Here is a 15,607-nt window from a genome sequence, read left to right as displayed (position 1 = left end):
AGATGTGAGAGTTAGCTAGTAACTAACTCTCTAGAGATAATGGGCCAGGCAGTGTTTAAATGAATACAATTTGTGTGTTGTTATTTCTGCGGCTAAGCTAGCCATGCGGGAGCTGGGTGGGACGAAAAGCAGGCCTGTCCACAGCTCCTCACTACAGAGAGAAAAGGATTTATTTTAGCTTACACTTCCAGGTCACAGTCAGTCACTGATTGATGTCAAGGCAGAAACTCAAGCAAAAACTGACACATAAATAAATCACGGGGAAAGGCCACTTGACACAGAAATCCCGGAGGAACACTGCTTGCTGACTTGCTCTCTGGTTCTCTCTTAGCTAGCTTTCCTATGTAGTCCAGGCCCACATGCTAATCATTGGTATTTCCCACAGTGGACTGGGCCCTCTCAATTCAATGACTAACCAAGGCCGCATTCAGATCCGCTTGAGGCAATTCTTCAGGTTATGTCAAACTGACAATAAAAGATAACCAGGCTGTAGTTTGAGGTGAGTAGAGATAATTATAATTTCTGTTATCTATAATCACATGATGTGACAGTTCCTGATTTGGGATGGTCTGGTTTAATCTAAAAGCTGTCTATATGTAATAAACCGTGAGGTCCTTTAGACATCTTCAGGTACCCGTGTGAATGCTGTTTAGAAAGAACATTCAAAGACACATGGTCAGAAACACGAAAATGAAAGGTTCTAAACAATTATTTGAAGTTATAGGAATGAATGTGCCATCTAGCTGCTTTTCACATGAGCATCTCCATATAGCATGATTGACATGGAGAGCTGAAAATACTTACACATTAATCATGGGTACTGCCCGCAGTATGTCTATAGTCCCTCCACAGCTACAAGTAAACTGTGTTCTCACTGGGTGTCAACCAAGTGTCAGACATTTACACAAGTGCTACTCTTATGAAATACAAATACACAGATGATCCAGCACTCAGCAGAGACAGGAAAACAGAAATGAGGAACAGTGACTTAGAGAAGTGATTCCAGGGAACGACTGAGATGTTGTGGGCTTAACAGGGGATTGAGGGAAGGAAAATGGAGACAGGTATTTTTTAAAGCTTTATTGATATAGTTTATATACCGTAGAGTTTATTCACTTTAAGTGTACAAAGAAATTATTTTTACTAGTTTTGCAAAATAATGCAACCATCACCATGAACCAGTTTTTGTTCTACATTCGTTTTTTTCTTGCATGTATTTATTGTACATGGTAACACATGAAGACAGTTTCACATAAGTACATATTGTATGTTGAGCATATTTACATCTACTCTCTCATAAATTAGTTTAAGAACATTAATTTTTAGAATTGTATGTATGTGGGTGTTTTGCCTATGGGTATTTCTGTACCATGTGCCCATGAGAGAAGGTGTTGGATTCACTTGAACTAGAGTTACAGACAGTTGTGAGCTCCCCTGTGAGTGCTGGAATTGAACCTGCACTCTCTGAAAGTGGAGCCAGTTCTCCTACCACCAAGACATCTCTCCAACTCCCGCAAATCAGTTCTAAAATGTTTTCTTCTCTGTCAACAAAGATCGTTCATGTTCATTTAAAGTGAAGGGACAAGAATAGAGAAGGAGAAGATGCTGGTATCATGGATGCCATCAGAAGAAAGGATTTGGAAGACTAGAGGTCAACAATAACACCTCAAAGGAGTATGGAAAGAGATCAGTGTATCCGCTGGTGGGATCTGAGGGATTTCCACGGAAAGGAAAGAGAGACATTAAAATGTAGATATTGATCCTAAAATTTTATTAACTTTTTGTTTATATAATTTGGTTCCTTTGAATTTCATGCAATTATGGTAATTTTTTACTATATTATAAAAGAAAAACAGTATTCATTAAAGTTCAAGTTTAGCCAACATTTATAAGAATACCACTCTTTAATCCACCACTCTCCTTTTCCTCCAACTCACCCTTTGTCCACACTCCTTCATTCATTCTCTGCTCAAGATCTCAGGGTAGAGCTGCCAGGAAAAGTCTGGTCAATGACATTGCAGACACAACCAAGCATTTAAATAGAAAACTGCTATATTCCATATGCATCCTTCCACACACATCAAACTCAAGTATTTTTTCTGAACGAGGTAGGACCAGCATTTAATGTCACTGTGGGGATATCTGTTGAGCTCATTAATGTTACTCAAACAACTTTTATAGACATCTGCTCCATAAATTCATGTCCAATGATGAGAAAATACTTTACCTACATTCTCATTTCCTCTCATGTGAGCTATAATTCTATCAAAGTGTGCTGATCATTTTCCCAGCCACAGATGTATACAGTCTTGTCACTGTGGATACACACAAACTGACTTTTCTTTAATATGCTCAAACTTTGTGTTTGCTTTTCTCTCTTTATGATTCCCAATTTTAGAAACAACCCATTTACCTACATCATTCAGGAGTATACTTGACCCTAAAGCTAATCAATCAACAAAAGTTAGAATTGTTCTAATAAGGATTTTCTCTATTTCTGGATGCATTTTTGGGCCATCTAAGAAGGCACATGGATGCCTAGGTGGTGGTGTGTTTTTATATGTTCTTTTAAAAATGTCGACTGAACCAAGTTTTACCAATGTTTGTGTTATCCATATAACTCTGCTTTTAATATAATAGATAGGATATCAGCACACAATACTTCTAACTGAGAAGAAATTTGTATGGTTTAAAGGAAGAGTCTTACCATCTTCTCCTATGGCATCTTTCTGTTGTGTTGGTAATATATAATTTATATAAAATTCAGATTTTGTAATTTCTGAGTTGACATCTGCCCTTGTGGTATACTTTCTTAAGTCTCATAGGGATCGGTGAAGAACTCAAAGTTTTGTAACAATGCTTTCCTCATGTGAACCATGTCTTACTGTATTCTCAATTTTCCTTCTCTATCCTTTCTCTGGATTACAGGAGCTCCCACTGTACCCATCCTTTCTTTTTAGTTTTTAATTTTTTAACTGTGTGTGTGTGTGTGTGTGTGTGTGTGTGTGTGTGCGCGCGCGCGCGCGCCCAAGCTCATTGGAGGGCAAGCTGTGTGTGTGTGCGCGCGCGCGCGCCCAAGCTCATTGGAGTGCAAGTGCTTGCAGAGGTTAGAGGCACTGGATCCCCCTGGAGCTGGAGTCATAGCAGCTGATGAGCAACTAGACTTCCGTGTGCGATGCCCAAATCTGATCCTCTCCAAGAGTAGCATGGGCTTCTAACGACTGAACAAACTCTTCAGTACCCATACATTTCTTGATGGTGACACTATATGATGTATTCCTGGTACTTTAATGAGATCTAAAGGTTCAGTTTTCCGTGGGGGGAAATGTTCAGGATGAAGGCAGTGTTCCTAGCTCGCATAATACCCACTGATAGACTGACTCTAGTTGAAGAAACAATACTTGAAGACACAAGACTTAAGTTTTAACTTTCATTTATACATATAAATAACACAACTTTTCTCCTTTTTTCTTCCTTTTACTTTCTTTCTTTCTCTTTCCTTCCTTCTCTTTCTTTCCTTTCTCTTCTTTCTTTCTTACTTCTTTTTTCCTTCCTTCTTTCTCCCTCTTTTTCTCCTTCCTTCCTTCCTTCCTTCCCTCCCTCCTTCCTTCCTTCCTTCCTTCCTTCCTTCCTTCCTTCCTTCCTTCCTTCCTTTTATTGGTTATTTGTGACTTCACATCATACATTCCAGTCCCACTTATCTCCCTGTCCCTTCAGGGGTCACAGTCAACATGACCTTTCAAAATCATTATTTCAAAGAAAAAACTAAGTATCTATTTAGAGCTGTTTTCCCAAATATTTATTTGTTCAATTACTAAACAAATTTATTTTCTAGAGTAATCATAGAGTGAAACAGTGTGGATTTGGAAAAGAATTGCATTACAAAAACTTTGATTTTAATAAAATAGATAAGAGCCTAAAACTATCAACAGTTTTAACATTTCCTTTGACTCAAAAAAAATAGCAAAATAGTCTGAGCTATGGCAGGAAAATCTAAAGTGAACTCTTCTCCTGGTCTCAGGGAGAGTAATTAGAAATAAGTATTTTTTTAAAATTTACTTGTCTTCTAAATCTGACTACTGTAAAAAAGAGTGAGGCAGCATATAGTTTATTTAGCAGTAGAGGCATTCCATCCAGATCAATACTTAACTAAGGTATTTTTCCATCTGTGCCTTGAGATGATACCCAATGTAGTAATTTACATATTGTAAAAATGATAAGGCAAGAAGCATGAAACAGAAGTAGAAATTCTAAAGAAGTTATTCTATATCTGTTGTGTTTACAACTAATGTCAAAAATCCTCATAATCCATTTCAAGAATATCTACCATGTGAAATATACATTTATTCAATATAAGAAACTTCTGAAAACCACCATCTGTAAAACAAAAATCTGTGTTATGGCAGACTAATGAAATATCCATTAAAGCATTAGAGAATAATTTATATTCTCAGTTAAATATAACCATATCATAGTGTAATATTCATTTTTAAATTTAACACATGAACTATGTTAGCATGTCAAGTACTTTACAAAGTGCTTTTACACTTACATTAAAACGTGATATTACCAACATAAAAAATGTTCTGAGGCTGATTTTTCATGTTGGTATTCTGCAGTGGTTTTTGATGAAAGTCACTTGTGCTCAGGGGCACACATTTTTCACTGTGTCTGACCTCTTCTACTGCAATGTACAATGTGATGTCCCTAAAGTCATAACAACCGAGCTGTGAACCACGATTTGTGATATGATCATATCTCGGTTATCCACTGGTGCTAATTTATCTCAGTCAAAGTTTTTAATGGTTTTGTTAATTAAAACTTGAGCCCTTGGGCATACTACCCATCTTCCTTAACAGAACAAAATTCTGTTTTATCAACTTCAACCCCAAATATAGCAAAGTTGAGTATCTTGATTTGTTGACATGTACACTCACCTCATCAGCCAACACAGCCCTAGGTTTGAACTTCCATTGGTTCTCTCAATTTCACCAATTGCCGTGCACATGAGGAACAGTAGGGATCATCTGGTGAATGCCTGTGCACTCTGGTCCTTTTCCACACAGTATGCATGTAGATATAACTGTCCTTGAACACTGTCATAGCCTTTTCCTGTCTGTGCTAGCCGAGAACACTGGCAACTTCCATAACCTATTATATATACATCTGTTCCTTTTATCCAGACAGTTCATTTTCCCCTTCCTCTGACTTTTGCTTGTAGTAATATCATTTCTCCCTGCTCTATATAGCACAGCATCTCTGCAACTTCCAAGCCATCTGGTGAAAGACTTGCTTCTAACTACTTCTCTGCCCATGCAGATGTCACCCTGCATCATGAATGTCCACTGCTTGCTGAGGCAGCCCATCCCATTTTTAATAAGCCAGTAAAGATAATTTTCCATTTATAAATCAAATAAACCATCCATTCCTTTTTCACAGTTATCATTGTGTGTGTCATTGGGAAGAAGCCTTTCTTAGTTGTTTTTCATGTGAATGCTGTTATCTTCAGTGGCACTTTCCTCATTCATTACAGAAGGGTCTTTGCAGTGAGAATGTCATATTTTTGAACCCAGATCTGCCCTCCCACCACCTCAAAGTCCCAGAAGCATGACCTTTAACTCTTGGCGATACACATTAGATATATATTTGGTTACTAAGCAATACAAAAATTGGTAACTATTTCTATATATTTATGAACTATAACTAAGAAAAGATAATAAAATGCTTATCTAGCAAATGATTTTATGCATTTAATTGCTAAGATTAAGTGCAAAGGGTAGGGATGTATCCTCGTGATAGAGTCCTTGCACAGCATGTGTAAGGTCCTGGGTTCGAACTCCAGTACCATAAAAAGTTTAAATGCAACCCTTACCCTATTTTTTCCCATGTACCATGACAAACACTTGATCTATTTAATTTAATCAGGGAATATCATGTGCTACATGATTATCTGTAATTGATTAAGAGAGACAATACCATATCTTGTATATCTAAATTTTGAAGAATTTATATTTTTACAGTTGTGAGTAAATTATTTTCTAGATCACAGAATAATCAGCATGCTTAATTTTACCTATGCAATTTCATTTAATGATGATTGATTGGTGCTTGAAACAAGGGTTGTTTATATCATGGCAAAATTCCCACTAAAACTTCCTTGTTGACAGAATAAATGTTGATTTCTGAATTGACTGCTTAGGGTTTGAAAGTCCTGGTCATTCACAGACTGGAGCTCTGGGTTTGGCTGGCTTTAGGATGGGGTGATTCTATCGTGAAAGAACTGAGGAGGGCTTTTCTGCCTCCCACGTTTTTATATTGTGTTTGTTTGAGGGTCCTGAGTTATCAACAGTGAAGTACTATTTATAAGTTATTTCTTTTACTAGGTTGCTTTAAAGTCCACTTTTATGTTTGATCATTAGTTATCTATATAGTTTTCAAAGGCAAAATGTATAAGGCTTAGAAATAATTATGCACTCTATTATGTCTTAGCTATCTGGATGAATCTCGTGTTCTAACATTGAACTGCTTCCCTAACATTCATTTTCATGAGTAAAAATCTAATAATTCATTTACATTAAAGGTTTGCCTTTGGGATCAACAATTATTTTGATTAAATTCATTTAAAAGAGTAGATGAAATCTGTAAACATTTAGAAAAGCCATGTGGGCTTTGGAAATATAACTAATCTAAAATGTATTTGAATCTGTAATCTAAATCTAATGAAAATCCATGCTTGGCTCTGCCTAGATAGGGATGATGGCCTTTGTATCTAAATATAAAAGTACCATAGTTGTTCAATTCCATAGACTAAGGAGCAGCTGATGGTGGAAGCCTTGTGTACAAGAAAAATCTGTAGTTTTGTTTCTCAGCTCTTATTCGGTACTTGAGAACAAAGAATGATTCTAAAATGATAAGGTTGTTAGGTGTGATGATTACTAATTGATTTTTCATAGATCTTGTTCTTCCACTATTCATATTCAGTCTAACGTGCCATATATAACCAGCTAGTTTAAAAGACAAACATTTGTCTCTTGTATACTTCTCAATTGGATCTTGTTTTCCTTCTGTAGCTTTGAAAAATGTCCTTCAGTCGCAATATTCACAACTACTAAATATAGGTCCTATACTCAATAATGAAGAGGTATTATCCCATGTTTCTAACAGCAGAGTGTTAGTTGCAAGGAGATAGAGCTTTGTGGTTTAGTAATTCATTTTCCTATTAGACTGTGTTTTGTGTGTTCTTATTATAGAGTTCGACTATAAAGTATACTAGCCTTTTCCTGCTATGTACCCTGCACTAAACTGCTTTCTAAAATACAAACGAAGAGTATTACTGCCACCGAGTTCCCGTTTTAGTGAGAGTGAAGGCAAAGTGGGTTTCAGGTCGGGGAGAGACCGTCTCTTCCTACGCGTCAGTGTCTGCCCCAGAGCCACACTTGCGGCAGAAGATTTCCATGTTCTGAGTCAAGAATCCTTCGCCCACCAAGGAGACGGAGCACTTCCCACAGTTGAAGCACTCGCTGTGCCACTGGCGGTCTTGAAAGCAGATGAACTTGGCACCTCTGAGACCTGGAAGGGAATTGGGGGCAAAGAGTAATCCATTCTTTTCAACAAACAGATTGAGAAGTCAGCTAGAAACTGTTGAATAGAGTGGTTAGCAAGACGATGTGGACACATGTAACTCCGTAGGGTGTGGCCCTCTGGCCTCGTGTCCAGCTGAGAACTTCAGCTGTGTAAGATTCCTAGCTCAATTCTGCTGTAATCTAAGGAAGTAAAATAAATCTTGATATGCATTGTTTTCTTTTAATTGTTTTGGGGCGGAGGCAGATGAAAACTACAAGAGTCAGGAAACCAGTGTGCAGTGGGAAGATAGAAACCCACAATGTGCAAACATGAATATATTTTATCCCTCTCTCCATGTAAGCAAGTTTTCTTAGGTGCAAATTGAAAACATAATAACAGAAATGTATACTTCTGAGCCTGGGGCTTGATGTTTTAGTGACTTTAATTTTCCTTTTTCCTCATTTCCCCTTGCTTCATTTTACTTGGAGTAAATCCTATTTGGGGAGATTTGAGACACAATTTTCCAAAGACCAAGTTGAGAATTTCTTCCAGACTTTCATAGAGCTATTCTCCATTAACAAGTTTAGTGCCTTGCTCTGCAGCAGCTTCAGTTCAGAGTTCTAGTGTAAACGGAGGAATCTCTTCACTCTAGACACCTGCTCGCCTTACTCAAAGATAAATTCCAAGAAGGCCTTCAGCCCCCATCACTTTAACTTCGTCTTAACTTGAGCTAAGTTACTTCTTAAAGCACTCACTAAAGCACTGGCCCCTATCTGTCTAGTATAGTTTCAGTTTGACAAAGAATGTTGAATAGTTGTAGGAAAAAGAAAAGTTCTAGAAGCTGAGAAGTGATTGGATGTTACAGGTTGGCTCCATCATTCACTGCATTTGACAAGTGGACAAGTAGTGCTCATGTTATGGGTTACTGGTGCCATGCTTATCACCTCTGGAGTGAAGAAAGTATTTCCTGTGCTGACCCCACACACACTGCCCAATTCTCTTATGAGATAAAGGATCTCAAGGTGTGATTATGGATCTATTTCAAGTTAGTTCTCTAAAAGTGATAATGGACATTTAGCTAACGTCTTTTTATTTAAAATGTTTATATATGTGTCTATCTGTTCACATGTGTGTACAGGTGCCTGAGTATGTCAGACAAGGGTGTCAGAACCACTGAAGCTGAATTTACAAGTGGGTGTGAGTTATGCAGTGTGGGTGCTGGGATCTGAACTCTGGTCCTCATGATTGTGCAGTAAGCTCTCTTAACCACTGAGCCATCTTTTTGTCTTTATACAAAGTTTGGCTCATAAATAAAGCAAGGTCCTACTTCATTTTTGTTTATTAAACATATAATTTATGTATTCATGATAGTATCATTATTGTCTTACAATGAGAGTAAACTAGTCCTGTCTGGTTTTATGTCAACTTGACACAAACTAGAGTCTTCAGAGAGGAAGGAACTTCAAATGAGAAAATGGCTTCACAATGACCAGCTGTAGGCAAGACTGTAGGGTATTTTCTTACTTAGTTACTTGTGAGTGAGGTCCCAACTTATTACGGGTGTAACCATCCCTGGGCTGGTCGTCCTGAGTTCTCTAAGAAAGCAGACTGAACAAGCCATGAGGAGCAAGCCAGTGAGCAGCACCCATAAATAGCCTCTGCATCAGCTCCTGTTTCCAAGTTCCTTTGCTGTTAGAGTTCCTGTTCTGACTTAATTCAGTGATAAACAGTGATATGGAAGTATAATTTAAATAAAACTTTTCTTCCTGAATTTGCTTTTTGGTCATGGTGTTTTATTACAGAAATAGAAACACTAACTAAGACATATACCAATTAATGATTGTCTTAAGTTTTAATAACTTTAAGAATAAGGTTTTATATCCACATAAATAATCTTTCTCAATAAAACTAACTATTGAATATGTAGGACTTTGAGGCTTATGACTTATACTCAATTTTATTAGCAAGCCACATACAAGTGGCAAGTGTAAAAATATATAGTTTAATACAGAATAAAAATGGAAGCATACAGAAGTAGGACACTAAGGTCTAGCCCAACCCTTGAGGTTTTTGTAATTTTTTTCAAATTTGGTTGTGTTTCTTTATTTAGGTCAACAGGGACATTTACAGTAACAAAGTCTTTCCTGGAAACTGATCTGCTGCTGGGTGTGGTAGTGCACATCCTTTATCCCAGGTACTTGAGCAGCAGAGGCAGTCAGGTCTATGTGAGTCCAAGGCCAGTCTAGTCTACATATTTAGTTCCAGGCTAGCCAGGTCTCAAAAAGAAAGAAGAAGAGGAAAAAAGCAAACTGATCCTTGACACCCACTTCATCTAGCTTCATTTGTACCTGAAAAGTCAGTAAAAAGGGAGTTTATTGAGTTCTGAAGTTTGTCACTCTTCAGTTCAAATGTCCAAATGTGTATATATAGCCTTCATCTAACCTTCATAGAGTAGACAGTAGCATCATCTTCAGTTTGTAGACAAATATCTACCGAGAAGCAGTGAAGTTCAGCCACTTATCTAAGGTCACCAGCTGGCAAGATCTGACTCAAACTGTGCAGTCTGGCTTCCCAGCCCGTGCTGTTAACCTCACTAAATTAACTTTATCTCTGTGAAGAACATAACTGGCAACATTAGTGCTCCCTTCTGTAGAAACTTTAGCGCTTGAAACTCCATTTTCCCTAAATAAAAAGAAAGGAAGGAAAGCCAATCTTTTTCCAGTCATTTTGTAGATCTGGCAAGAGCAGGCCTCCAGGGGGAGGTATTTACCCTTAGTCACACAGCAGCTATGACAAGTTCAGAGCTAGGTCAAGCTACTTCATCTCGCTCAGATAGTTCAAGAGGTAGTGAACATCTTAAAAAGTGAGAGATAATTGTTGTTATGCATTTTAAGTATTATAGTTATACTCATAAATAAGTGTGGCTTCCATCTCTTATCAAAGAAGCTTCTCTTTATAGTAAATGGAGGCCATTGCAGAAAACCACAACTGGACAAAATGTGGCGGTCAGCCCAACCTCAAAAGTTACATGCACAACATAGATCCTGCACTTTAAATCTCAGGGGACGTCTTTGAAAAGGGGATGGAAAGATTGTAAAAGGCAGAGGACTGTGAAGTGACTGAGATTGTGTCTCCTAGAAATAGCTGCATTAACAAAACCTGAAGGAATAATAGATCTCGCTGGTTTCAATGCCAAAACAAAGAAACACAAGTAACCAATGACTACTGAGAAAGGGAGAATTAGCATCTCCCAGGGATTTCTACCCTAATTGGTTATACATCTTTGAAAGTAGTCTTCATTGAGAACATATGCACAAAACAACAAAGACAGACTCAGTAGACTATTCGTATTATATATTTTCATGTGTGCGCATGTTGCAATAATAATAAAAGGAAAAGAGAGTATCTAATTGAAAATGAGGAGGAAAATGGGAGGAGTCTGAGCAGGATAAATGGAAAGGGATGAAGGAAGGAAAGTAAAGAGAAGAAGTGATATAATTATATTTTAATTAAAATAAAACTGAAAAAAGAGAATCATAGTTATATTTGTTATCAGTTCAAATAAAGTCAATTCATTGTAATAGTATCAGCAAATTACATTAAACCACCTCTAGGTACAGTTAGTTAACATAGGATACTATACTAAAAGCATCCTAATAGAAACAGCTTCTCTTAAAACATTGATTTTTAATTGTATATATTTGCAGTATGTAACATGATGTCATGGTATATGTAAACACTGTGGAATACCTAAATCAATCTAGTTAACATGAATTACTTCAGATACATCTTTTAAAATTCCGTCTTTTATAGATTTTTAATGATGTAATGCATTATCACCTACTGCAGTCACCACAATGTACAGTTGCCTAAACTTGAACTTCCCTGTAAGAAAGCATAGCTCCTAAGACGGTTAAGTGCTTGCATGAATTTACAACTTCTGAAGATAAACACAGAACATTCCGAGGATTCCCTACTGTGTTAACCCAGACAGTTCATTTTAAAGAAGCCTTACTTTCGGGCTTTAGATACATTTAAGAAATATAAGAATGATCTGGCAGTTTTTGCAGGCATTTCAGTCTTAAGACAATCCTTAGAAATTCCTTTAGATTGACTCTTCTCACTTAAATACTGTCACATTTCGATTAATTTGCGGTCTGGTCTTATGTTTTTGTGTAAAACAGTTGGTTTCTTCCTACACCGAATGGAGCTTGGTGCAGTTGGCTGAGGATCCTAATAGAAACACCATTCCTTTACCAGAAACACCATTTAGGCACAGGGTCTGTGAAGGATGAGAAGTAAATCCCATTAAGGTCAGGGCTTGAGTAGGCTCCGTGAGATCCCTGGGAGCTGTTCGAATTCTTTAAGCACTGTAAAAAGTATTTTTAATTATTTAACTTCCTAGTTTCCTCCTTTTCTTGCCCAGCCCAAGTGCAATTAGAGCAGACTGTGATGGGAGAGTTGCCCAAGCAGGTTCTGGAGTCTGATGTGTTTAAACTTCAGGACCTCCCATGTGCTAACTAAAGGCGATGGAACTGGCAGCTGCCTCCCTTTGCAGGAGCTGCCAGATGAACAGAAGATAGGAGAGCAGAGTGGTTAGGAACACATGCTGAGAAGTCCACAGTTTGGAGCTGTTAACATGCAACCACGTAAGGCCAAGGAGGTAATGTAGTTGGATGACAGACAGAGTGTTTGTTAGGAACAGAGAAGACCTGGCTGCGGCAATAGGGCAGCCACCGTGATGTTTGGCAGAGTGACTTGGGAATGCGAAGGCAGTCAGACCATCTGTGGCAAGCTCTCAGTGTGCTTTTAGTTGCAACAATGGTCTTCACATTAGTCTCCTCCCTAACCCTGTGAATTAAATATTGGCCAAGTCAAACCTGTCTGCTAGCCAAACACAATCTATGGACCAGTGTAAGTCTTAAAAATATGGTGCCCCCTGGGTAGACAAGCAGGATTGTGCTTAAATAATAAATAATAAATAAGGAGGACTGCTTCCTCCCTTTTCAAATATGCAGAAAGCCTTCACGTTTAGCTTAGCAGAGAAAATATTTTCCTTCATTAGAAAATTCATGTAGATCCAACATACACACTCACACACACGAGAGAGAGAAAGAGAGAGAGAGAGAGAGAGAGAGAGAGAGAGAGAGAGAGAGAGAGAAATATGAGATCAAAAGAGGAATGGGAAGGAAGGGAATAATCATTAATTTGGTGTTACACAAACTGAGCTAAAAATGGCATATGAACTAAGAGTACAGAGGATAGGAAGTGGAAATACATCTCTGTCACATTATTAATGACAGTAAGTTGCCTGGAAGAACAGTTTCTGGCTTTTCCAAATCTCATGCTGGCTTCAGCATCTTTAGCACAGGATTAATGTTTTAGAGCCGGTTCTGTGTAAACCACAATGTGCTCCTCCAACCCTGGGAGAAGCTGCTCAGCATGGATTGATCTGTCATCTATGTTATTTTTCAAACCATATCTCATGCACTTCATTTCTTTAGTAGAATACTATGTTGTTTTCTTTCATAGTCAAGTTGCTGCCAGTGAGTATAGAGAAGGTAGTAATATGTTTGTTTAAAGCATCTTAAAGAAATTAAATTAATTCCTGTTCAATGTTACTCTAATTACAGCTTTGGTTATTTTATAGAATAGTTTACTTAAAACCTTTTGTGTTTTAAATGCTTGACTTTTGTTGGAAATAAGTAGGATTCTGATTCTGTAATAGTCCTCTGCCCTCTCAATTCCTGAGTCTCAAATTGGTCCTCCTTACCGGGGCCTTCTCTGGTCTTTTAGCTTACCCATTTTCCTTCCTTGGACTATGACTGTCTTTAGAAACCATACCATTCAGTTAATTATTTACTTTTTCCAATGTACAAACACCCAAATTGTATCCTGTCATTTCCTTGAGGGGCCCACGTAAAATTTAAATTCATAAGTGAATATCTATTTGTGTTTATCTCGAAAGGAAATGTAGTAGAAAAAATACGCTTTTGTTTGCATGTCCTAAATTAACTAGGTAGCATTCTCCGTAGTTCTAAGCGGATCATGGTAGAACCATGATGAGCCGGAGCACTTACCAGTGATGGGTTTGGTGCAGGCTGCACACTTTTTTGCGTAAAGATGGTTGTAGCAATCCAAGCAGAACGGGAAATCATCCCTGGACATAAATGCCTCCTCGCAAAGCTCTTTCCGGCAGCCGCTGCACAGAAAACACTCTTTATGCCATAACTGGTCACGGAAGGTTATCCCACCGGAAGTTATCACCTGCCAAGGCATTAGCAGAAGGCAGTGAGTGTGGGTACACTTGCGATTCGGACAATCTCACGATGCTTCTCCATGCTGACTCTTGGTGCTCTGAACTCTCTATTACTTCGCATTAGGGTGCATGTTCTCTTGAAAACCTCTTTCAGTTTTGGAAAACACTATGAGAAACCGAATGCTATAAGGATTATACAGAACCTCAAAAATGCAAATAAGTCCCACTTTCTTAAAGAATGCCTCAGAATAGAGGTAGAGACCCCTTGGACCTGGGAAGATCACGAAGGAAGCAGGAGCTTGATTGAATTCACCTTTCTGTAAGTCTTCTTATTTTCAACTTCAAAGATCTTTTGTTAGGGTTACTGTAGCTCTACCCTACACATTTATAACACTATCTGACATTGAAGAATGCTGGAAAACATGAAAAAGAAGTCCCAGTACTTTTTCTTGAAAGCTCACTGCAAGTCTGAGAAGACGCAGTTGTGGATATCCTGGGCGGAACTGATGAGCACCATCATTGTGAGCAAAGACTTGCCTTTTACCCCATCCTCAGTACTGGATTAGGGAAGACCATTTCTGGATATTCTCAATACCTCTACATGGCATAGACTTGGTCCTTCTGTAGATGGACAGCCCTTAAGTGATGGATGACGGGGTCACTTGCTACCCCCTGTGAGGAATTGCTCTGAACTTGCACGTACTGTACCATCTGTGTGCTCGGCCATGTGGGAAAGCCAATTCTAGTACTACACTTTGAACAAAAAAGGGCTTGAATCTAATCGGTGGTTTTTAACTTCAGGTCTCAAATGGCGTACAGAGTTCAGATTCCTAGTATGAACATAAAAGCTGGGCATGAAGTCATGAATCAGTAAGGTGTACTGTGGCTCAGAAGCTTATTTGTTCTTTATAATGCTGGCATAGTGCTGGGGGATTGAACCCAAGACACTATACGTTCCAGGAAGATATTTTTATCACTTAACCCATAATACATTCTCTTAAAAATCAATTTTTTCCTCATATTCTTTGAAAGGTGAAATCGTCTTTTTTTGAGAATCATGTTGATAGATATTGGTTAAGTATTCCAGTGTGGTTGCTTTACAATCATCTGTTCCTTCAAATCCATGGATGTTGACCTCATATAGTTGTTGAGGAAACTGGAATATATTCATGTCTGTCTCTTACAAAGACCAAGGAAATGTGATGATGAAGATGGCTGCTACAGATCTGTATCAATTTTACTAGATTTTTAAAAATTTAAGCATCCTTTAAGCTAGCTTTCTCTGTTGTCAAACATACACATACTGTTTGGCTATCATATGGGTCTTTGAAAAAATATTCTAAACACAGTTTAACCTTATATCAAGTTTCTCAGAAAGTAAAGATAATTGATAGGAGTCAAATTTTCTGGAAGGGAAAAAGCCTATTGTACTGTTCTGCATAAGTAAATGAGGAGCACAGCAGTACACTATACTGTATACTGTACTGTTCTGCATAAGTAAATGAGGAGCACAGCAGTATTCTATACTGTATACTATACTGTTCTGCATAAGTAAATGAGGAGCATAGCAGTATGTGGGAAGGAAAGCAATTTAAAATGCCTCCCACTGACTTCAAACGCCTGACAGCAGGCACAGGCGAAATCACGCTTCCTTTGATTTGTTTGGTCAAATGATTTGTAGGCAGTCCTTAAAAGATCTGAAACTTGAAAAATGGATTCCTAGCAAAATAATATATCCTAGAGCTCTGGAACATTTGGGAAAAAAAGTTTGCTGGTGATTATATT

At 38.0% G+C, this 15,607-nt stretch overlaps 1 protein-coding gene across 7 annotated transcripts in view; it reads right to left on the bottom strand.

The window, feature by feature from the left end:
* Window positions 1-5,737: 5,737 nt before the first annotated feature.
* The window catches only part of Fhl5 (four and a half LIM domains 5), a 43,787-nt gene continuing 33,917 nt past the window's right edge, over window positions 5,738-15,607 (bottom strand). For all 7 annotated transcript variants that reach the window (XM_048420595.3, XM_085677285.2, XM_048420594.3 and 4 more), the window contains 2 exons: window positions 13,644-13,830; window positions 5,738-7,569 (listed from right to left, as the gene is read on the bottom strand). In XM_048420595.3, the coding sequence (XP_048276552.1) occupies window positions 7,406-7,569; window positions 13,644-13,830 (351 nt within the window). In that variant the 3' untranslated portion in view covers window positions 5,738-7,405. The remainder of the gene's footprint in view (window positions 7,570-13,643; window positions 13,831-15,607) is intronic.

This window comes from Myodes glareolus, chromosome 16, assembly GCF_982192425.1.
Source record: "Myodes glareolus chromosome 16, mMyoGla1.1, whole genome shotgun sequence".
Taxonomy (NCBI): domain Eukaryota; kingdom Metazoa; phylum Chordata; class Mammalia; order Rodentia; family Cricetidae; genus Myodes; species Myodes glareolus.
This window is presented reverse-complemented; position numbering and strand designations above follow the sequence as displayed.